Source organism: Lupinus angustifolius, chromosome LG13 (assembly GCF_001865875.1).
Source record: "Lupinus angustifolius cultivar Tanjil chromosome LG13, LupAngTanjil_v1.0, whole genome shotgun sequence".
In the NCBI taxonomy this organism is placed as follows: Eukaryota; Viridiplantae; Streptophyta; class Magnoliopsida; order Fabales; family Fabaceae; genus Lupinus; species Lupinus angustifolius.
This window is the reverse complement of record NC_032021.1, coordinates 356-24,258: the sequence shown is the minus strand read 5'-3', so window position 1 is coordinate 24,258 and position 23,903 is coordinate 356. Positions and strand designations below refer to the sequence as shown.

At 33.1% G+C, this 23,903-nt stretch overlaps 4 protein-coding genes and 1 long non-coding RNA gene across 12 annotated transcripts; 3 read left to right on the top strand and 2 right to left on the bottom strand.

Annotated features, from left to right (window-relative positions):
* LOC109324991 lies at nucleotides 131–19,871 on the top strand. The gene is made up of 3 exons (XR_002105058.1): nucleotides 131–141; nucleotides 7,522–7,523; nucleotides 19,307–19,871. It is a non-coding gene; the product is annotated as an uncharacterized LOC109324991 (long non-coding RNA).
* LOC109363668 (agamous-like MADS-box protein AGL11) lies at nucleotides 303–6,079 on the bottom strand. 2 transcript variants are annotated; one of them, XM_019609936.1, is made up of 9 exons: nucleotides 5,700–6,079; nucleotides 4,815–4,998; nucleotides 1,926–2,007; nucleotides 1,753–1,814; nucleotides 1,483–1,582; nucleotides 1,260–1,301; nucleotides 1,119–1,160; nucleotides 770–924; nucleotides 303–554 (listed from the first exon to the last, which is right to left on the bottom strand). In XM_019609936.1, the coding sequence occupies exons 2-9, from the start codon at nucleotides 4,994–4,996 to the stop codon at nucleotides 551–553; spliced, it is 669 nt and encodes a 222-aa protein (XP_019465481.1). In that variant the 5' UTR covers nucleotides 4,997–4,998; nucleotides 5,700–6,079; the 3' UTR covers nucleotides 303–550. The 2 variants fall into 2 exon arrangements, with proteins under 2 accessions (XP_019465481.1, XP_019465480.1); XM_019609935.1 differs by lacking the exon at nucleotides 5,700–6,079 and adding an exon at nucleotides 5,552–5,648.
* Nucleotides 8,303–9,654, top strand: LOC109324986. 3 transcript variants are annotated; one of them, XM_019557124.1, is made up of 4 exons: nucleotides 8,317–8,576; nucleotides 8,691–8,805; nucleotides 9,339–9,428; nucleotides 9,461–9,612. In XM_019557124.1, the coding sequence occupies exons 1-3, from the start codon at nucleotides 8,358–8,360 to the stop codon at nucleotides 9,410–9,412; spliced, it is 408 nt and encodes a 135-aa protein (XP_019412669.1). In that variant the 5' UTR covers nucleotides 8,317–8,357; the 3' UTR covers nucleotides 9,413–9,428; nucleotides 9,461–9,612. The 3 variants fall into 3 exon arrangements, with proteins under 3 accessions (XP_019412667.1, XP_019412669.1, XP_019412668.1); XM_019557123.1 differs by having other exon boundaries at nucleotides 9,339–9,424; nucleotides 9,455–9,607; XM_019557122.1 differs by having other exon boundaries at nucleotides 8,303–8,576; nucleotides 9,339–9,654.
* Nucleotides 11,764–16,100, bottom strand: LOC109363662 (splicing factor U2af large subunit B-like). 5 transcript variants are annotated; one of them, XM_019609923.1, is made up of 13 exons: nucleotides 15,954–16,098; nucleotides 15,648–15,874; nucleotides 15,462–15,569; nucleotides 15,221–15,291; nucleotides 14,544–14,623; nucleotides 14,412–14,459; nucleotides 14,266–14,325; nucleotides 13,784–13,844; nucleotides 13,570–13,682; nucleotides 13,043–13,489; nucleotides 12,818–12,953; nucleotides 12,586–12,653; nucleotides 11,764–12,142 (listed from the first exon to the last, which is right to left on the bottom strand). In XM_019609923.1, exons 1-13 carry the CDS (start codon nucleotides 16,038–16,040, stop codon nucleotides 12,005–12,007), a joined length of 1,644 nt encoding a protein of 547 aa, XP_019465468.1. In that variant the 5' UTR covers nucleotides 16,041–16,098; the 3' UTR covers nucleotides 11,764–12,004. The 5 variants fall into 5 exon arrangements, with proteins under 5 accessions (XP_019465468.1, XP_019465467.1, XP_019465471.1 ...); XM_019609922.1 differs by having other exon boundaries at nucleotides 11,767–12,142; nucleotides 15,648–15,877; nucleotides 15,954–16,100; XM_019609924.1 differs by having other exon boundaries at nucleotides 11,808–12,142; nucleotides 14,544–14,614; nucleotides 15,648–15,877; nucleotides 15,954–16,100.
* On the top strand, nucleotides 20,061–23,893 carry LOC109363665 (DAR GTPase 3, chloroplastic-like). Its single transcript, XM_019609930.1, has 9 exons — nucleotides 20,061–20,348; nucleotides 20,783–20,938; nucleotides 21,027–21,143; nucleotides 21,544–21,687; nucleotides 21,765–21,851; nucleotides 22,336–22,451; nucleotides 22,650–22,831; nucleotides 23,127–23,184; nucleotides 23,450–23,893. The coding sequence occupies exons 1-9, from the start codon at nucleotides 20,226–20,228 to the stop codon at nucleotides 23,571–23,573; spliced, it is 1,107 nt and encodes a 368-aa protein (XP_019465475.1). The 5' UTR covers nucleotides 20,061–20,225; the 3' UTR covers nucleotides 23,574–23,893.

Sequence of the window (23,903 nt, the reverse complement as noted above, 5' to 3'; positions counted from 1 at the left end):
TAAATAATTATATTTATAATGTGGTTTTGAATGTTGAATCAAAGTTGAGCAACAATTAGTTACTGAAGAATAGATAAATCAAATGAGAATGAAGCTAACGCTAGTGTTATGTTGATAAATCAAATACCTTTCATTGGTTATGTTGAAAGAACCATCCATAGTTCTATATTATCAGGCAAATAACCATCAACTTATTCAATATCATAAGTGTCAGCACACATAGGTAAATAAAATATATATATATATATATATATAAATATAACTCACAAAAATAACTTATTCGAAGCAGCCAAGATTAGTCATCAGCAGCAAATTAATTATCTATCCCATTCAGGGTAACATATAACGTCACACGCAATCATCAATACATAATATTCATAATATTTTGTAAAATAAAATTACATACGTAATTGGTCACTTAAGCCATTGAACATTAGTTAAAAGAGTAGTAATGCATCACACCTATTTGATACTAAATGGTAATTAGATATAGGCATGTAGTGATTGATATGTTATTATTGAAACCACTGGCGAATTTATTCTTCAATCATCACCTGCGTCACCAAAAAAAAAAAGTGAGAAGTACAAAACTGAAAAGTTTCCACTAAAACGAAACTAGCTTTCAATCCTGTATAGATGGTCAATTTTGAGTTTTTAAAAGATCATAAAACTACACTAATTATTAATGTACATGCTTGATTGAATGGTTATAAATTATTTTAGAAATAATTTGAGTTTGGGAATGTAAGCAGAATGTAGTCGTAAATACCCAATATGAAGAATCTTTTTATCTGGTTGTGGGTAGGCAGCTCCAGTTTCCATGATGCTAGGATTGAAGAAATTGCGGGAAGCCAGTGCTTGGATGGCATTCAACTCTTGTCCCGAAACCATGTTTGCTTGCTGAACCCTCTCAACTTCACCTATCTAAAATTTTATATTAACAAGTATGTATGTTATTGTGCTAAGTAATAATTTTACAATATTCATGAAAGTTCAAATTGAAATTTCTAACCAATATACGTCAGGTAATCAAACATATACCCTAAACTTATCAGGATTAGTCTTACATTTCAACCTAATAGATTAACAAAAACAAAATAAATTATGTATATACGTACCTTAGTCCGAATGCACAGATTTTCATTTTCCAGTTCAATCTCCTAAGTCAAAAAAAATACAGACGTTATATAAAATTGTTTCCTTGATACCCCTCATGTCATTTGTATTTATTAATTTTTTAAAAGTTGTAAGTGAATTACCCTTTTCTGCAAGTACTCAATTTCAGCCAGCAGCATCTCATGCTGTTACAATAGAAAACAGGCCATGGAACATATATTGTAAATATAAATGGAAAAGTTAAACCAACTTAATTATTTGTTGTTAATTATAGCAAATGAGATATGTGAATATAATGAGCGTAACGAAGGGTTCCATATTGAAATAGTAATAAGTAATGAATATGCTATATATTGAATTAAATACCTTCTTAGACCTGATTCTAGTGATTCCTCTCTCAAGTCTATTCTCAAGCTGCTTAAGTTCCTTAACAGTCAGAGTGCTCAATGCATCACCCATCAAGTGTCTACAAATTAATAATTCAAGGCATCACGTACCCATCAAGTGTCTACAAATTAATAATTCAAGGCATCGCCTTTTTATTCATCCATCCATCTAGGCTTAATTGCTCTTAGTTGAGAAACAAAAATAATAACACATGCATATACATATATCTATATATGAATGATGAATCACCTGTTAGAGTTTTGCAGCATTTGTATTTGCTGCCTCAGCTTTGCAGATTCTTGTTGATAATACTGTCATTCAAATTAAATTTTATTTGTTGAGTGCTTAAAATCCCAAACTAGAGAAATACAACATATATATTGAACAAGTTCAATTTCTGTATGTGTTTAATTTGCATTCACCTGAGCATTAATTTCAGTGGCTGTACTCATACTTGAATTATCTGAGCACGCTTTTCTGTACCTGTCAATAGTTGACCTTATGCTGTAGTAACAAAAAATATTAAAAAAATGAGAGAGATCAGACGCAGCAAAAACATATCCAAATTACTAAAGTCGCATGAAATAATTCATTTGCACACAATATGATAGAGGTTATTCGTCAAAATCCTTAGTTTTGAGGGCTATGTTAAGTATCAAAAGTCACAACCCATTTATTCTTGCTTAGCTAATTCTCCCTCTTAGTATTTAGATTCCTTTTCTACTTTAATTTTCTTTTTTTGTCTAAAATGTTTATTTTCTCCGTATCATTTAATGTATAAATAATATCTCAATCATACCATTAAAATTTAGTTAAATGATACACATTGTACCTCACTCTAAGTCTCTGATTACATATAAATAAGAGTAATTAATTTTTAAATTTTAAAAATATATCGTCACATTAAAATTATGTCCTCCTTAATCTCATTGGAAAGTTTATAGATTCATTTTTTTCATGAATAAATAAACGGTAAGATTAAAAAGATGGCTTATAGTATAAAAATGATTACAAAAATGTTTTAACATTTAGTGAGTGAGAAAGGGTTGAATAACATTTGTTCATGGAATATTTGAAGTAAATCTTTAGTTATCCACCAAGCTAAGGTGGTAGCCGTCATAATAACTTAGAATTTAATTAGAATTCCGAGGAGCTAGGAAAAAGTGGGAATGGATCGTTTTTTCTTCAATTTTGGACTAAACCTGAGACTGAAATGAAGAAAGTGCTAAAATGTGAAAAGATGAGTGAGAGTTCAATTTCCAGCATACAAAAAGGATATAAAAGTGATTCCCTTTCACTGAAGAAGGAAATCGAAATGGATCATGAACAGCAGGATTGGATTTCAGAGAAATATGAATGCAAATTTCTCTTTTTCTCTCTCCAGGTACATACATACATACGCGGATTCTCATATATTTTAGCACTTGAAAGGAAAGGAAAGAAGAGAAGAAAAAAATTGTCATTTTGACATGAAAGCATGCATGCATGCGGTGGCCGGCATGGTGGTGTGTCCATTGTCAACACCTCTGTACGCCCGTTACTCCAATTTTCTCATTCTTCATGATCTATTCATAAGGAATATTAACTAGTGGCCAACTTAAAACATTGGTTAAGAAAATAAAAAAACAAAAAACATTATGATAAAGTGATATAATTAAGAGAGAGAAATGTGAGGGGTTGAAAATTTTCTTTCACCCCCATATTGTTTATATGACTTTTAATAAAAAATTGATTTTAAAATCTATGCACGTCGTGACAGTTTAAAGTTTCCTACATGTACATTGTTCATCATTCATTTGTAATATTTTTGTTTAAAAGTTAATGGTAATTAACATATGAATGGTATAGATTTGTTGTCAGTATAAAAAACACTTATATTGTCAATATATATATATTAAATCATAATTTTTTTATAAAAGAAACATTTATTAAATGGAAATTAGGTAAGGTTGGTACCACAAGAATTCCTTTTTTAGAAGAGGTGATAGAGATAAATGATGAAAAATATATTATATAAAAAAACCTATATATAAATTGTATTGAAAAAGAAAGTTTAATTTCTCATCCTTAAACTCCAAAATACAATTACCTCTTATTGGTTGACAAAAATTACATGTTTCTAAGGGTTTTTTATTCCTTGTCACAGATCAATCAGAAAACTTTTAAAACAATAATAAATATTTCATATTATTTGTTAAAACTTGATTGGTCTGGTATAGAGAATATGACATTCTGAGGAACAAGAGAACTCTTTCCGATTAGCTAGCTTTTATGATGATTTGTATGGGGATGAAAAGCGAATCAGTATGTTTATTGGATTTAGGTACTACGTTATGTGAGTGGGGATCATCAATTCAAGTACAACTACAGATTGAAACCTAAGTTCGTTGCAGTGAAGATGGAGACAAATCAAATTGCTCCATACTCCTTTACTTTGATGTAACATAAAATTAAGTATGGTGCGCCATGCACACACACACATATATATATATATAGTCATTCTCTTTTGACAGCTAGCTAGTGTTGTGCTATGAATTGAAATCCTATTTTAAACGATATGATTTGAAATCCTAATAAACTCTAGCTACTGTTTTACCTTTTTGTTGTAAAACCGTGAATAAGGAAAAACTAAAAGTAAGCCCAAACTAGGATATATACATATATATAAAAATAACTGATCAGAGTGACTTTAAGATGAACAGAAGTGTGAGAAATAAATATCATATAATAGAATCTAGTAACAGATCATAGCAATGCATACTTTTTTATGGTTACTACTAGATCTTAGTTTTGGTTACAATTGCTTGCTGAAGTTGCAGGTCAGCCTTACAATTGTGATCTTCTTAGTATCTATCACTATTATATTATTATTATTATTAGTTGATTGATAAAATATAGCTACAGTATATTGGATTAATTAGGGTTTGCCAAAGCAGCTTATACACAATTTTTTAATTTCGTTAAAAAATTTCCCTCTTTTAATTTCTATCTTCCCTATTAAACTGGCATTGATTTTTTTTTGTGTGACTTCACAGTCAAACTAGTTACAAGTCACATTCAAAAAAGCATCACTAATAACCGAACATATTCTAGGTCTACTAAGTGACCCCAAATTAATGGTATGTAACTCATTTTATTAATGCCAACAACTACTACTAATTAGTAATATCAGTTTATATACAAGGAATGCAAGGTTCCAATGATTAGTCAAATTAACAGAGACTGCAGTCAACTATAAATGAATAGACACAAATATAGAAAAGTTGCACATGTAAGTGAAGAAATGATGATGGAGAAAGAGAAAAGATTACTTGTTGTTAGAATACTCATAGAGGCGACCACGGCTAGAGAAGACGATGAGGGCAACTTCTGCATCACACAACACTGATAGTTCATAAGCTTTCTTGAGAAGTCCATTTCTTCTCTTGCAGAATGTTACTTGTCGATTCGTTGTATTCTCTATCCTTTTTATTTCGATCTTTCCTCTCCCCATCTCTTCATTCCATTCCATTTCAAACAATTAATTAAAACTCATCATTCATTTAAGATCTATCCATATGCAACAATAATTTAATTAAAACAAACAGACACATCATACATACATAAATACACCCATGCAGCTTCAGCTAGGTTAAGTAATTAAAGACAAGATCCCCTCAATATATCCATTATCTCAGACAAAAATCTAAGCAAGATCTAACGAAACGAACTTAAGTACACACTATCCATTTTTTTTATCATCACCGGGCTTTTTTGTTTATCTGTTTTTGTACCAGCCACAAAACCTAGTGAACCAACATTTTTGCTTTAACACAGCCGCAATATATATATAAACGCATATATATCAGATAGATCAGATCCTTTACCTTTGAAATAAATTTTGCCTTTTTTTATTATATACGGAAAGCGAGAGAATGATAAAAGATCAACAAAAACAAGCAACAGAAATCTTGGAAAAGGAATATAATCGAACTGTATTAACTAAAATTAATAATAATAAAAAGAAAAGAAAGGGTTATATATATATATAATATATAAATATCAACACCTTGAGTTTCCATTTTGAAGGAAAAAGATAATAGGAGGTTTGAGATGGAGTGAGTGAACAACATAAACAGATTGAAGAGAAAGAAATGGAAAAGGAGGTAATGAGTCGTGAGGTGTATAGAGAAATAGAGAGAGAGAGAGAGATGTACCTGAGCTTCTATCTCTCTGGGTGCGACTTCAACTTTCGAGAAAATTATTAATCCCAAAGAAACCAGACTCAAGTATAGCTCCACTTTGATCTCGTGTATAGCTATAGGCTATAGCTACTAATCTTATATTTATTTATAACCCTAAATTCAGTGTTATTAGCTTTGAAAAGAGAGAGAGAGAGAAGGTACACTTGTATGTATCTAGTCGTCTAACGAAGAAAAGGACCAGCTCAGCTGGAATGGTTGTTTGTCCAAAGCAAATACCTTGAGTAGAAGTTTTTCCCCAAAATAAATCATCTTTGCAGCTATGCAAATTCCCACCTTTTACAGAAATTTTCGTTTTTGCTTTTACATTTTTCATTTTCTATGACTGATATACCCCTCTAGAGAATCTATCACTTTCACCCTAATTAATTCGCATCTAACGGGGTTGAGCCTATTCACCTTTCATACGGTTCATAGAGAGTTAGAGACTGAGTTTTGTTTAAGGACATTACCACGTATTATCATAACTGCTTCCCATTTGTGTACATTAATATTCTTTCATGTTTGATTAGCAGTATTAAGTTAACGTAATTGATCCACTATATACTTTTTTTGGAACACATCTTCACTTCTAAAAAATATATTGCTCTATATATCACTTATTTATAAGTGGTTGAAAAGAATATTTAAGTTAAAAATTTAATAATAAATTATTTTTTTGACAAGTGATAACACATAAAATGACACACTTTTTGAAATACAAAATATCATTCCAATTTTTTCAGGGTATTCTCTTAGGTAATTTCCTTCGAGAGTCTCTAGAGATATTTTATATTTTGTGTATTGGTGTATATAAGTTACAATTGTTTAGCTTTAATTATCTAACTTATTAGTAAGTTTTCTATTCTTACTAAAATTTATTTAACTAAAATCGTATTTATTAGAGGAAATTTATTTTTCGTTGCCATTAATGTTTTTGGATTTGTCTCCAACCAATAATGACAATGTTTATGGCCGTTAATTTCCATTGTCAACCAAAGCTTATATAAGGTTGTAATGAAGATCACAAAATATAGATTTTATACACATACTTAAGAGACTTCTTGGTACAGAGACATAGAGAGCAATAACATTATATTGTTTTATCCTAGGCATTACACATATAATTATATTGAGCCTACTAACAATGACTTGCTGTTGGGATCAAATTACAAGGAATCTAGAAAAAAAATAAGAGTGGAGGAATGAGTTTAAGAGAGGTATAGGAAGAAGTGAAGCTATTTCACATAGCATGGCAGGAAGCTAATGCAGAATTGTTGTTATTTAGCAAGCATCCTTATTGGCAAGCAAAGGCGAGGGAAGAGGTTTTTAAAGTGTTCGGCAATGAAAGGCCATACTATGATAATCTAGGTCAACTTAAAATTGTGAGTTATAGTATCTCTAACTTCATTTAACTTAATTTAGCGATAGATTCATATGTTTAGTCAAACAAACAGGTTTCAAATAAATTTTGGGTGAAGTGAGATATGGTGTGTTCGGACTATGCGAGGGGTGGTTTGTGGGTCAAGCATCTAGAGTTTTCTAACTTGGCTCTGCTTGGCAAATGGAAATGGACATCGTTAACTAAGAAAGTAGTTCTTTGGTCTAAAGTGCTGGAGTTTAAGTATAAAATTTTATTTGAATTTGTCTCGGTTGGGCTAGGCTCTAGGGGTCCTTAGAGTCCCTTTGGTAGCATGATTTGAAAAGAGTTGTTGGAGGGTGAGACATAGTTCATGAGATGATTCATGGTGGTTTCAAAAAAGTGGTGGGGAATGGTTGGCAAACTAGATTCTTAGAGGAGTTTTTAGTGAGGGAGGGTACCTCGAATGACTCTTTTGAGAGGCTGTATAATTTATGTTCATAAAAAATGGTATTGGCTGGTCATTTAGATTCTTGGAGTGATGGGTTGTGGTTGTGACAATTACCTTGGAGGAAAGAGCCATTTGAGTGAGAAAAATCTTTGGTTGAGAATCTTCTAAAGCTTTTGCTCAGTATAAAGATCAATGAAGATGAAGAAGACAAGTGATATATAAATATATATGTAATTTCTTTGGAATATGATTTAATTAATAAACAATCGTTTGAGTCGATATTTCGCCATACGAATATATTGACCGACTTCATGAGTGTTTTCATATCAATAACAAATAAATATTTCTTATCCTAAAAACATGTTCTTAACTTTGTTCATTTCCAATAAAATTTGACAGATGATAAAAGTTAGTATGTATGTTTCTCACTACTCAATTTTTTTGATATGTTTGATACTTAGTAAAAATAATACATGTGAACAATGAATAGTACAGTGACTGTATATAAAATTTTATATTGAAAGTGACTCAATATTATATTTTATTGGATTGGGAGGGGAGGATAAGATTGAAAAGATCTGCATTGATGAATAACACTTAGTAATAGTAAGAATTTAATTTTGTATTAATAAGAATGGAAGGAAAGCATAGAGTTGAAAAAGAATGGGCTGACAGGTCCAGTAGTTGTTGGGTAATATCGAAGTGGGCCTTTGTTTGGTAGGTGAAGTTACAAAAGAGTCCCTAGGACCCTATCTGTAATAGTAAAGGGGAAAGAGGATATGTGAAATGTGGTGATTGATTGATTGAATTGAAATAAAAGAAGATGGGAAAGAAGAATGGGAAGAAGCAGCAGTTGATGTCTTCAGCGCCGTGGAGGGGCGAAGAGAGTGAAGAGTTCAAAGATGCAAAGGTGAAAGTAACTAGCCAGCCAGATGGCACTTCAACTATGCATGTCCCTCGCTCCAACCACTCCAATCTCCACCACGACGATTCCTTAGACATCGATCCTCAGCTACGTTACAGCTTCCAACGTAACTTTCAGGTCACTTCTTTTACTACTTATTACAACCAGCCACACTTCTATTACTACTTATTACTCACATACAAATATATAATACCCTTTTCCCTTACTTCATTTCCATTCGGTTTAATGCAGTTTCTTCAAAGGGTTTTTACCATTGACACCTTGGTCAAACCTCTTCCTCCTGCCATGGCATACAACGTCTCTCGCAACTTGAACTTCTTCACTCGCATTTTCACCCAATTTTTTGGTATGTTATATTTTCAAGTCATTAGCTATCCACTTTGGACTAACCTCTCAAACGTTGATACTCAAGTATACCTCTTTTGTGAATCCAACCAGATTCACTTATCAAACTGCTGTATCAATCACTGAATGTCACATCCATTGTGGCCTATTTAACCAAACAAAACAATTAGTTACCCAATAAAATGTTGAGATACAACACTCACATGTCTCCTCATCTTAATACCTTTTCTATGGATGATGAATTTCAATGTTATCTCCTCTGTCTTTTTTTTTGCATTGCTTTCAACTGATCACTTCTTCACTCCTAATCTTTGTATATATGCATAGCACGCTCAACCATTTTATCTTCAATTATATATCCTCTAAATTCAGTAACTGCATTTCTAAATTATAACATTCAAAATTGCAATTGATGATTCTGTGATCTTCATTAGGCTACTGTGCTTATCTTACAACATAAAGTCTTGGTTTATGTCAAACTTGAGATGTTTGTTAATATGGTTTATGTTCCGTCGCTCACGCCTTACACTGCAGATCCTGAAGGTATTGCAAATGCCCAGAAATCCTTGGGCATAGGACAGGAAGACAAAGTTCGCAAAGTTCGTTGAAAGACACTATCTGTGTAGAGCAAAAGGGGGAAACGAATGCAGAAAACCAGATAGAATTATCATTAGTGACCAACTTGTTTTCCAATTTGATTGCTTTGGGAGTTATTTAGCTGGTTTGTCATGAAATCTAGTCGTGTTCTATTAGAACTTGTGTTAATACAGGTTAACTAATTTAATTGCTTAAATAAAATTCTCCAAGATACTATTGGCAGTTTTCTAGTCTAATCAAAACCCACTTTTATAAATGTAGAAATTTAGCTCCTTTTCCAAGGTTGGGAAGAATTTGATAGATTTCGTCATTGTTGAGCTTGATTGCTGTGAGGCCATTTTGCTCATCAAATCTGGTTGCTCGGCTGATCACCATTGCCCTGTTTTGTTCTAAGATATACGTGCTCTGTTGGATTCCTTCACGTGTGTTTGCTTACATCTGATTTCCTTCACTTTTTCCTTGTTGCCTTTGGTATTTGGTTCCTTTTATTGTTATGGATGCTGAGGGATCTTGTTCGCAGTGCATGAGACTCTCAGTAGAGTCTGAGGATGGTAGATATACATGATTTTACCCTTACAAACGAATAAGTTTTCAGGATTTATAAAAGAATGAGTATTTTTTCTCATAATTTACTTGATTTCACAATGATCTTTCTGATAGATTCGTCTTACCCATTGGGCATTAGGTTTCTCAATGAGCCCCCACCTCAACTTCATAATTAAGGTTTCATTAAAGTATTCTAGTTTCTCAAATCTATACCTCCATACGGTACTTCCGCATACCCTCAGTTCCACCCCAAATAAAATCACGTTTAGTCTGCAGGAATGTAATTTACACAGGTTTCCTTTTGTCATTAAAAATTCTGTTGTTTCTTTTAACCCATGTGATAAACAGAAGCTTTTATGACTTATGCCAGCAATTATAACTATTTTAGACTAACGCCCGCAAACATAAGTTTCCTATTCCTTCTAGCAAATTCCTTTGGGTAGCTTGTCCCTTTAAAAAATGAGTGTTAACTATTCTCATTAGTCATATTACACGACACATACACTATCTCCCTGCACCATGTTCAGCCTTTGTAATATCTTTTATATACCAGTATATTCAATACATATAAGACTCATTAACGCAAACCTTGGTGAAATCCCAATGGAAATGGATTTATTGTCCTAAAATATGTACCAAATCAACGAAAATATATCAATTAAAAAAATTACATATTTATTATTTTTTGTGTTTTTCTTTCATTGGTATTGGTTTAGGACATGATTTGAGACATAACTATAAATCATTGTTTAGAATCCAACAATTCTAAAACTTCAGGGTTTAGTCAATGGATTGGATGGATATATTACCTTTTTATTTGTTATTTTTTTACCATTGAAACCAAATTTACTTTTTAATTTTTCCTCTGAAAAATCATCTTTTTAATTCTAAAAATCACTTTGATATTCTTTGTTTTAAAAATAATAATTCTTCTGTTTTTTATTAAAAAAACACTTTTATGCTCTCTTTGGTAGAATAGAAAGAACAAAGAAAGAGGAATAAAGAATCTCTTATGTTTGGTTTGAAGAGAGTAAGGAAAGAGATAAGTAAAAATTGGATGATCACATAAATTTTTTCTCCCCTTGTGTTGTACACCAGTTGAACTTGTGGGACAATAGAATCTCTTATGTTTAATATGCCTGTTGTATTCATGAAAACCTGCTACTTGTTTGTCGTTAACCCTATTTACATCTTTCCCATGCCCATAACTTTTTATAGGGTGTTGGTGATTCCAAATTGTCTCAGATTTTAAATATCTATCGTGAACCTATTTGATCCACTATTGTCTTCCTTTTTTTTTCTAACGCCCATATTTGCATCCCATTGCAGCCTCATTCCAAAATTTATATCCTTTGGTTGACACCACCATTCTGTTCTTTATTGCATAGTTGCCTCCATCCCACGAATGGATATGACCTTTTATTCCCTTTCACACGCCATAAAAATTCTCTACATGACCTTTTTTGACAAAAAATGAGTAAGCCATCAACAATGCACATATTGGCCAGTTTAAGTTTTTTGCATGATGGATGGAATTAGAATTCATTCGCTTCCTTATGTTAAATATTCGATGATAGGGAAAGAGCAGGAGCTAGATTGGATTCCCTCGGCCTAATTAACCGGTTTGATCACAAATTAGTACTTAAGCGTGACTGAATTAATTATCCAAGACCAAAAAGAAATTCTAAAATTTGCTATAACATTATGAAAACTATGATGTCGCAAATGAATAATTTATCAAATAAACTATTTCAATTATGCCAGATCTGATTAATATGCACAATTAAAAATAGAAAGAGCTGTAACAGTATAGTCATGCAGAAAATTAAGTTTTTTGAAAGGGGTGATGGGTGCGTGGAGGGGATCACTACATCCACACTCCATGTGAAGGATTCTAAACCAAAATCATATCCAAACAGTTCCAAGCTCTGATAGTAATAGGCAGGTGACAAATACGTGCTAGAACATATCCATGAGTTTTTATAATGTAAAAAACAAAGTAAAAATCAAGACATCCTTAATAAGAATCTTTATATAACGTATACATGTTTCACAAACTAGCCTTCATAATCTCCCTGACCAAATTTGTTCTCTGGATAAAAGACAGCTTGTACTTGATTTCCACCAAACTTCCGCCCATTCAATCCAGTAAATGCCTTTGTAGCACCATCAGTGTCAGCATACTCTAAAAACACCTGAAAATTACAAGAGAATTATTTATATTAGTATTTAAACCAAAAAGTAGATAAAACAAAAAAAATTGAAGGATATTTTTGTGATTCCATGCAAAATTTTCATCTTCTCTCCATTTTTGTTTTGAATTTGGCGGCCTTTAAGAAGTGAGCTTTATTTAGAATTTGGAAAAACAATTATAGCAATTTACTGCACATATATCATGTGTTTCCTCACATATTGTAGCCTGTATTTTCAAATACCAGTGTACTCATGGTCCTCACATGCTTTAGAAATTACTATGCTTTCAAAACAACTACAATCTAGCACTAGCATGAAAAACCGAATGCATGGGCAATTGACACGAAAAGAAAATGAATGAAAGAAACAAGAATTATAATTGCTAAAAAGGGAGTTAGCATCATGGAAACAAAAAATCCCAACAGAGAAGGTCTGGCGTACAAACCTTTCCAACTCCAGCGGTCAGTTCTCCATCCGGTTGTGGGCGGGGGATCACGACATTCACCAAAGTACCTGCATATTATGAAATTAAAAATATATAAAATAATGAACCTCTCAGACAAACTTTAAAAATATGCAATTAAGTATGGGTGAACAAAGATTTCATGGAGGCTTTGGTGAGTAATTTTGGCTTGATTCTTCATAGCAAAATATGGGACTAAGAGGAGAAACTTTACCAAATTTAGAACACTCCTGTCTCATATCCTCGATAATCTCTTCATAGTCCTCATCTTCTTTGAGCTCATCAGGAGAAACTGCTTGAGTTAAGCATACCACCTTTGTAGCCACTAATGTTGGTTGAAACATGAGTTTCTACAAAATTAAAATGACAACAATTAGAATTTCAAGCATACACCACATTTGTTGGTAATAGAAACATTTTAAGAGACAAACTCTCGAACCTGCAGAGCAATCTGTTGTTGTGCATGCATTAGAACATTTTCTTGCTCAGGTTTAGGTTGGTTTGCACCTTGATTAGCTCGTCTAACAGTAAGAGTCTTATCCCCCATCTTTATTCCATTCAGAGCTGCACATGCAATATCTGTAACTGCAAGGTCTTGGTAAACACAAAATGCATAGCCCTTCGAATTTCCTGTTTCTCTATCTTTAACCAGATCAAAGCCACGGAGAGGGCCAAAAGTCTCTAAAAGTTCCCTGATCTGATTTTCTGTGAAGTAGTAAGGAACTCCGCCAACAAAAATTCGATCAGGGCCTTCAAGTCCACCGGCCGACCCAGGTATTAAGCCAACAGCAGCCAAGTTTAGGTTTGGGTTAGGTTGGCTTGGGCCTAGGGTAGCAGCTAGAGAAGGGTTATAATCAGTAGGTCTCCTGACTTTAACTGGTGCACCCTGAAGTTAAAAAATAAAAATGAAGTTAGTCTCCATTCATGTACTTTGAAAAAACAAAGAAAGGAGAATCAGTGGATGACCTCAAAAATAATCCCATCCAGAGCCATTGCATTGCTAGCTTCCTCAACAGACCTCATCTCAACAAATGCAAACTTCTTGTCATGGTTAATGTAAACATTGACTACCGCATCACCTTCACACATACACGAAAAAAATAAAATTAATCCGAACAAAGAATAGTGAGCCTGAAATCTCAACAAACTGAAATAAATCACATATAAAGATTTTATGTACCTGGACCAGCAGTGTTTCCTCCAATATTAGCCATAACCTGACTGAAGAAAGTAGCAACTGACTGCAGTATAAAAGGTCAAATATCATAAGAACAGCTAAAGTGGCAGAATCATCAACAAATGAAACCAACTTTAAAAAATAGCAGGCTTTTTTCGACTTGATTAAGTGTCCATAATAGAACCACGTAAAAGTTGATCAAAAAACTAAAAGGTATAAGCTTCAGAAGTAATGTAACTAAAATTATGTGATAATGGATTCTAAATGGTAATTTGATGAAACATGAAAAACCATTTGACAATAATGAAATTTAGCTGAGAGCAAAGCTCATCATGCTAAGAAACCCTATAAAATATAAAGATTTCTGCAATGACAGAAGAACCAGCAAAGGGTTTTTAAAGCACAGTATATAATCAAGCACAAACATAATCAAGCCAAACATAATCAAGCACAAAATTATAATAGAGAAGTTTAAAGCACAGTACCTGCTCATTGGCTGTAGGAGGCAGCCCTCCAACATACACCCTTCTAGCATGGCGAGTCGCCTGTATATTTGATGCATCAAACAAGGGCAAAACTAGAGGCAATAACGAAGGAAATAAAACATTGCATCACTGAAAAGCCATTTTACCTGTTGTGTCATAGCCTGAACAGGCATGACAGGGAGAGCACTGAATGGCTGAAAAACAAAAACAAGACAATGAAATTAATAAAAGCATAACACTGCAAAACCAGAGGATGGATCAAATAAAGGAAGATATACCTGACTGGTAGCCAATGGAAACATGTTTTGAAACACTGCAGGAATTGCAGGATTTGCCCCAGTGATCTGGCCTGAAAATCCTGGCAAATTACACCTCAGAGCAAATTCATAATTGTCTTGTGGAACTATTAAATATGTGTCAACCTCGAGTGATTCTTTTGCTTCAATTGCCATGTGATTATGAATAATCTAACATTGCTAATATATCAAAAAACTAGAGGAACATTTGGAACAAGTTTTGGAGATACTATTTGTGTAATAATTTCCAGTGAAGACGAACAAGACCCACCAAAAACCAGTGCAACGAATCCTCCATGGACATAAAAGCTACAGATGTCGGCTCACACCCATTGTCAGCACAGTGGGGCAAGTAACCCACCATTGCCTTCTAAGAGCATAAGACATGACATAGAAACAAAACAAACAAACACCAAACACAAGACAAAACCAAAGCATCTTTTAGTTCCAGAATTATATCACCAAGTAAAAAGAAAGAAGACTGAATTACACACAACATGAGCCCACACTTTCGTGAGTTATATATTCAGCTAAAAACTGAATATAGCTTACCAAGATAACACCATGAATTTGATATGAACTTTCCATACTAGGACCAACAAAAAATAGAAAGCAGTTACAATTAAAAGTTCGCAAAAGATACAGAACAGTAAATGTACCTGTAATGGTGGAAGCACCAGCTAACATTGCAGAAGGAGGAGGAGCCATATCAAAACCACTAATCCTTTTGCTATGGGTAAATAAGGTTAGCATTGCAAAAGTAAATGTAACCTCATACTAAGAAACACTTCACTATAAGAATATTGAGCTATATAAGGTACAATTAATTCCCGTCAAGGTATGGCAGTACTAAATGTCATGAATGGCATATATAATGTTAATGGTCTTTGAATGGTTTACCTCTTTGAGCGAGACCTTGATCTATGTTGGGATCTATCCCTTAATGGTGAAGTGGAGCGAGAGCGAGACCTGCGTTTATGCTTGTCCTCTCTATCATAATCCTTTCGTCTATATCACCAGATAATAGAACAAAATAATAAAAAGACAGCTAAGAAAAAGGAAATGATGAAGTGAATTTGTATGTACCTGTCATAGTCCCGCCTTCTGTAATAATCATCGTCATCATTTTTATCCCTCCCTTTTTCCCTTTCTCTTTCCCTTCTGTCCCTGTGATCGCGATGACGGTGATCTCTGTCTCTCTCCTTTTCTCGTTTCCTATCCTTTTCCCTCCCTTTCTCTCGTTCCTTTTCCTTTTCCTTTTCTCTGCTGCTTCTTGATGAATCTCTATCATAATCACGATCGCGAGATGCATGCTTCTGCCACAGTTCATTATGATCAATTAAAATAAAACCCTAATTAGAAAAGAAAGGAAAAGAGAGAAAGCATACGTACGTGAGTTTTGGAGTCGTGAGGATATGAGTCTCCCCCATTGCCCTCCTCCTCCTCCTCATACCTCTCCTCTTCGTCGTGTTCACCCATTTCACTTTCTCAACCAAAAACCTAATCTTCTAAGCTAAAATAGCGATCCTGAATCAACTTATTGCTCCTGGGCCTCTCACTTATTCGTTTCGATTTAAAGCATACGCTTATGGACCTACCTTCAAAAGTAAGGCCCAAAACAGAGATGCCATCAACACCATCATATAAGGCCCAAGAGATATGCCATCAAGACCATTATAGGCTCTACCCTCATAATAACAAAATGGAATACCATTTTGTTTTATTTATTTTTATGAAACCCATGTTTTGTTTTAACCATGTATTTTTTTAAAATATTAATAAAATTTATGATTTTGTTGGACTCTCTTTAAATATTTTCCTTTTACATATTTTTTTTATTAATCATCAATATAGAAAAATAAGCTATTGAACACTTTTAGTTTAAAAGAGACGTTTTAAATAGAAAAAAAAATATAGAAACCACCAAATAATTACATTTCATTTTACTGTAAGTAAGAAATTTCATACATTTCAGATAAGGTGATCCAAATAAAGACGAACTTCTAGTGTTCAACATAGGAGCAAACAAACAAATATCTATATCTATATTTATATCTATACTATATATCTATACTATATATAAAGGGAAAACATGAAATAACTATCATGGTATAATTTCATTTTCCTATTTTACCCTTAAACTTTTCAATTTCTACAAAAAAAACCATATAATTATATATAAGTATGTAATCACTACAAACCTATTAACCACCTCTCTAGCATTATAATAAAACAAAATTTATAATATAAAATATCTCCAATAAAAAATTAAATATAAAGTATACTCAATACAAAAAATATTTTAATTCTTCTATCTATACTATATATAAAGGGAAAACATGAAATAACTACCATGACATAATTTCATTTTCCTATTTTACCCTTAAACTTTTTAATTTCTACAAAAAACTATATAATCATATATAAATATGTTATCACCACAAACCTATTAACCACCTCTCTAGCATTATAATAAAACAAAATATTATAATATAAAATATCTCCAATAAAAAATTAAATATAAAGTCTACTCAATACAAAAAAATATTTTAATTCTTCAAAATAAAATATATAAATTTTGAATTAACATTGTAAAAGTATGAATATGTGCTAGCAGACACGAAATGCCTATCACCACTAGTTATATATAAAGTCAAAACTACAAGTAACTATAATGACATAATTTTTATATTCGAAGATTATCCTTTTGTAATTCCTCCATTAATAATCATCAAAGACTTCCAAATATTACTTTTATTTTTTTTTCAAAATACATCATTATTCTTCTACACATTTTCTTATTTTTATCTTTTCTTTTTCAATTCTATATTTGATTAATCTTCTTACATCTTTGATCTCTATTGAGTTTCTATGTAACATTTCTTATATTAAATTATTTTCTTTAAAGAATGTAACAAAAAATGATACATATGATAAAAAGATATGACAACTTACAATGACAAGATCATCAATCTACATTCACGTGTTAATTTTATAAATATTTATTCGTAAATAAATAGTACATGCTTTTGAACTTATCTATATTTAAAATTTATTCACTTAACAATAATTTTGAACCACAACATGAATTAGAAAGAGATTATGGATATTTACTTAACTAAGGATAAAATAGTAATTAAATAAGCAATAGAAACATATGATATTTAATTTATTAAGACATGCAAGTTTTAAAAATTGGTATGACTTTGTGATTCTTTGGTTCTTGCATGTGTTAGGATAATAATCATGGATGCATCTATTTATTTATTATTGAAGTGATTGATATATTTTGTTGCATGACATTCCCAAGGAGTACAACTAATGACACAACCGCTGCTTAATTTTTAAAAATTAAGTTAGAAAAATTACAAACATTTATATAAATAAAGCAACATTATTGATCACAATATAGAAAAACACCTAAGATCTTTCATGTTAAAGATGACATTTTTTAAATTTATCTCAGAAAATATTAGTTCACCAACAACTTCAATGATATTTATTTGAGTCAATGAAAAAACGTGTTATAAAAGTTGCATATAATTAAAGTAATTTTTGAGATAAAAAGTTTTGAATGAACTGAAATGGTGATTCCTTCCTATGAAGACATCTTATAATTGAAAATAAAAATAAGGATGAGTTGATTTTAACCATACATTTGGAAAGATCTTACAAAAAAGAAAGCTTGTTAAATTGGAAGAAATGGAATATGTCCGACTATTCCATTACATAATCTTTCTGCGCAGTGAGAGTCATGTGTGAATGTTTGAACCTTGCATTGGGCTAGGAGAAAAGACCTTCTCGTCCAGGTTAGGAATATGGGCTGAGAGAATAGCTTGGTCCAACCCAGCGTGATCAATTGACACATTGCTAGGTCCATAATTTGTGTTAAAATTGGGAAGCTCAAGAGATAGGAAACATGGCAAAGGGACTTTCATCCAACGGTCCGTTTTGTAGAGCTTGCTGGACCGGGCCACGTGCTGTGGAAGTTTTGCATAGTCCTTGGGAAGACACGTGTTGTAGAGGGACCAGAGATTGGACGGCAGAGATTTCGGGTTGTACAAAGAGATATTTTGATCCAATAGGGAGGGACTGGCTGGTCATTTGCCATATGCACTGCCAGAGATAAGCCACTGAACGTGTGTAGAATCCAAAGGTTGTTTTTGAAGTGGAACAACTGGATGAGATCCCACTTTAGCTGAAGTAGAAGTAAGAGAGGTGTGTAATGTTTCCCAAAACATTTCCAGCCTTTTCATTCAACTTTCTAATAAAAAGAAGCTCTGCTGTAGTTCAATATGGTAATGTCATGAAATTGTACTTTGGGAGTCATAGACGGTAAACCCTAGAGAAATTTATTTTAATTCTCGTAAATGTGTTTATTTTAGTGTCACTCTGTTGAACGTCTGGTTATGAATTTTCGGTGTAGGATACATAGTTGACGGTGCTGTTACTGTTGCTTTCAACTCTTTATTTGATCCACTGTTGAAGCCCCTCTCGTGAAGCAAGCAATACCAGTATCAAGGTACATTCTTGAAATTCACTCATCTTGTGAAGAACCATTGCCAAAGCTTACTTGTTCAATTAAAAATGTCAAAATGCTCAATCTCATTACTACCTGTATAAATAATGCTACTCATTCGAGGGCCCACGGTGGGGTCCCGGGCCCAGGGTGCGGGGCCTGGGGTTTAATGCAGGCCATTTACCAGTTTCTACTTTTTAGATGCCTTGTTTAAGTTGAATATGAGTTTATTTATGAGCTTAGACTTTTACTGTGAAACATATGGGTCCCATGAAAGTTGAAACATGGTTATAATTTTGGACTGAGGTAGATGGTTTTTGCTAAGAAGCATGAATCTGGATACGGGTCATGAATATTACACAATGCAAATTTGTTGATATGGAAAAATACCAATAAATAATTGAAAGACATATAAAAGTATATGAAATTTATCAAAGTTTCTGTTAAGTTCTGGACCCATACTTGTGCTACATAATCACCACGGACCCATACTTGTGCTACATAATCACCACTGACCCATACTTGTGCTACATAATCACCACGGACCCATACTTGTGCTACATAATCACCACGTTTGCAAACATTGAGTGAAATTTTTTAGTTTTAACATGGTTACTTAAGGCTAGTTCATTTATGACTTTAGTAAATTAGAAATGGATAAATGGTGTTTGGTGAGATGAGTTAGGAACTTGTACATTAGCTGTTATTGCATTATTGAATTGTATGTTCTCTGTTAGTTAGGGATTATCATGTAACTCATGTGGTCATTTAAAAATAGTGTTCATTGGAGTACTATTGCTCCTGGCAGCTTTCGATTGCACAAGTTTGTCTATGAATCATATGATATTTTATATATGCTTTCTTGGTAGTTAGCAATTTCCATATGCTTTCTTGGTAGTTAGCACAAGTTAAATATTTTATTTTATATTTTAAATACTGCGTATATATATATATGAATGAGAGAGAATAAATTAGGTGGTGATTGAAAGAGATAAGTTACATTTCTTCTTCTTCTTCTCTCAGAAGATTCAGACCATGCACTCTTGTTTATTGATTTGAAATAAAGCAATCAATTGAGAAAAGAATAGTGAGTGTGAAGTAATAGCAGTTGTAATTCGATTGAATAGAACAGAGAGAAGGAAGGGATGAATGCTTCCCAGTTATCATCAGGGTTATGGATTCCACCCAACTTTGTTCCCACTAACAATACAGGCAGAGTCTCTCTCGCAGCCATTCCAACCCTCTCTTCCCAATCTCCCACCATTCAGGTTTGCCTCAAAATTTTACTTATTTTTGCTTTTTTATGTATGGTCTTTTAGCGATTCTATTTTCCACCTTTAAGCTTTTTTTTATTTTTAATTAAGCTAAGAACAACATATTTTCACAAGCTTCTTTGACAACCTTATTGAAATAAGCTAAAAAGAACTTACAGGCATAAGTTGTTTTCATATACTATTCTATTGAGCTGGAGGGTGAGCCTTGGCAAAATGTAAGGTTTTGTTGTTTGTGATATGTAGTTCACAAGTTCAAATCTTCAAAGTAACCTTGTGTGTTAAGCCACCGTATTCTCATAGGCTCAAATTATCCTTCTATTGGCTCTTTCAAACAACCCTTAAGGCGTGTGTGCAATATACACACAAGATAACACTGCACCATAAATTATTCATTAACATTGTAAGTTTTTGTGATGAGAACTATGCAGATAGTTGGTGTGAAAGGTTCTAATTGGAGTGAAAATGGATATGCCAATGTCAACCACAACAACAACATGTTTGATGGCCCCCAACGAGAGAGTGATAATTGGACTGATCTCGAGACTGATCTTTATTACTGGACTAAGACATTACGTCCCGTGCAGGTATTTATTATCTATCTATGCTACTGTAGCATCATTGCTATACTGAGAATGCTGAAGTGCTGATTGTTGCTGACTGAGTGTTGGGCAGTGGTTTCCTGGTCATATTGCAAAAGCAGAAAGAGAACTAAAGGAGCAGTTCAAGTTGATGGATGTTGTCATAGAGGTCCGGGATGGCAGAATTCCTATGTCCACAAGTCATCCACAGGCAAGTATTTATTCCTTAAATAAATGTTAAGTGTTGGCTTAGAATGTTCTAAATTGCAATTGCAGCCAGAATCCTATGGGTTTGACAGCCTCCAATTCCCCTTATGTTTCTTTTACCTGCTCCATTTTCTCTTATTTAAAACCTTAAATGTTTAACTTTTCCTAACCTTGAGTTTGGTTGTAGAAGTCCATACTCCTTTCAGTTCTCTATTGTTGTTCTTGCCATCTTTATTTGGTAGTTGATTTTTATCATCTAAATTCTAAAGTATTATGTTCATTTTCCATTCCTTGTTTTATTATATGCCACTTTCATAATTGTTTTACAATGCATATTTTAGCACTGCTTTTCGTAGTAAGTAATTATAAGCTTAATAATCTCGTTGTTATTTCTGCTTTTGCAGATGGATCTGTGGCTTGGGAATAGAAAGAGAATTTTGGTTTTAAACAAAGAAGACATGATAACAACTGCAGATCGCAATGCTTGGGCAACATATTATGCTAGGCAAGGCACTAAGGTTGTCTTTTCCAACGGGCAACATGGAATGGTATCCACACATCTTTTTTTCTCTTCATATTTTGAAGTTTCATTTACAGTATGTTTGATTCGGTGTTGCAATTTCAGGGAGTGATGAAGCTAGGCCGGTTAGCAAAGGAATTAGCAGCTGATGTAAATGTTAAGCGTAGAGCCAAAGGACTGCTTCCTCGCGCGGTGGGTTAATCCTAGCAATTGAAAACCAATTTCAACTGTTTTTTCTTCTTACATTTCCTATGATTATTTTCTGGTAAAGGATTACTCCCTTTTCTATCTCAAAGAACAACAAAATGTATATTTTTTTTGGTTAAGAAAGAGCTTTATGTATTCTAGTTTTTACAACTCTCTTTCTCTCGTAACTTTTTTGCACTTCTTGTGCTCACTGATTCAATACCATTTGAGTTTCTAGACAAATTATGAAGTAAATAATTTGTCATTTTGTCTTTTGGTTCATAATTCTTCTGCAAATGTTTATCAATTATTAATGCCAATTATTGTGTACTATGTAAGTAGATCTTAAAGTCATAAACCTATTTGTAGCTAACTTGTCCTTTACTTTGTGGCAATCATTGTTGCTGACATGTATTGCTTCTAAGTTCTTATTATTTCTTAGGTATAATATCAGAATATTACTTAGAGAATGTTTGTTAATATTGAATAGGTTCGCGCAGGAATAGTTGGATACCCTAATGTTGGAAAGTCATCTTTGGTCAACCGTTTATTAAAGCGGAGAATGTGCCCGTCAGCTCCCAGGCCAGGAGTTACAAGAGAATTGAGGTAAGTTTTTCATTGCATTTCACTAAATCTTTTATTTTTGTTATATAAATATAAGTATTTACAATCGTAACAGTTTTTTGTTTGTTCATGAACTTATTTGTATTTTCTTTAAATTGTTACACGATACTAATGGCTTTTACCGGTAAAGTTTGTACTTTCTCCTCATTGATTCTAAATATGCCAATAATGTTACAAAAGGTGGGTTCACTTTGGCAAAGATCTTGAACTTCTGGATTCTCCTGGGATACTCCCGATGCGAATCAATGATCAGTCAGCTGCTGTAAAACTCGCCATATGTGATGACATTGGAGAGAGGTCCTATGATGTGGATGATGTTGCTGCAATTCTTGTACAGATGCTTACAAAGCTTCCCACAGTGGGTATGTTACTAGTGTCAGTCAAGGTTGAATCTTATCATGGTTCAGAAAAAAATGATAGTTCTTAGATCTCATAATGGGTGGGTTTGTTTGTCATAGTTTCCATTTTAGAAATCAATTTTAGGTAGTGTTTGGTGTGTGGACAGAACAGGGTGGAACATGATAGAAAAGGAATGTTCTGTTCTAGAATGTAACAAAACTAATCCACATGCTGGGTCTTACTTAAAAATACATTACACGTGTTTGATCCTCCCAGCTCCTCTTCAAACTTATAATTTTCATTCGTTGTTCAATGCAGGTGGAGATGTTCTTCGTAAACGATACAAGATTGATGTAGATAGTCAATGTGGTAAAATGTATGTCCCTCCTTTTGTTTTTTAATGTTGATTATGCTAATATTTGCAATTCCAAAATGCCAAACTAAAAACCTAGGAAGCACAAATACAAGCATGGGATATGGATATGACACAATAGCTACATAAAAAAAATACAGAGAAGTTACAAAAACACAGTCAAAAAGTACCTAAAAATGTTTTGAAGTATCCGTGCTTCATAGGATATGGTTATTCTCTTTTCAAATTTTAGTGAGTTTCTGAGTTTTGTATGATATTTAATTTGTAGGTTCACAGAGAAACTTGCTTTGCAACTATTTAATGGAGATGTTAATCAAGCAGCATTCCGTATCCTGGCCGATTTTAGAAAAGGCAAGTTTGGTTGGACTTCACTGGAGAGACCCCCGAGGTGATGTCAAATGTTTGCGCTTATAATTGAAAACAATGGTGGGGACCTCCAGAAACAGGAGCAGAATTTAAGGTAAAGGAATATGGATATTATGATTATGAATGACTTATGGAAGAATTTTGGAGATTTGAGGTATACCAAACAAAGGATTTGAATTGATGAATGCTTCCTACTAAGTATGTGTAACAATGTAATTAATTGGCTGTTGTAACAATGCTTCTGTACAAATAATGTTATCGCCAACTAGAATTGCCTAATAGTTTACGACTTTAAGTATAGTTGTTGTAGTTGAAGCACAATCAAAATATGGTTTTGGGGGTGTAATTTTTGTCTT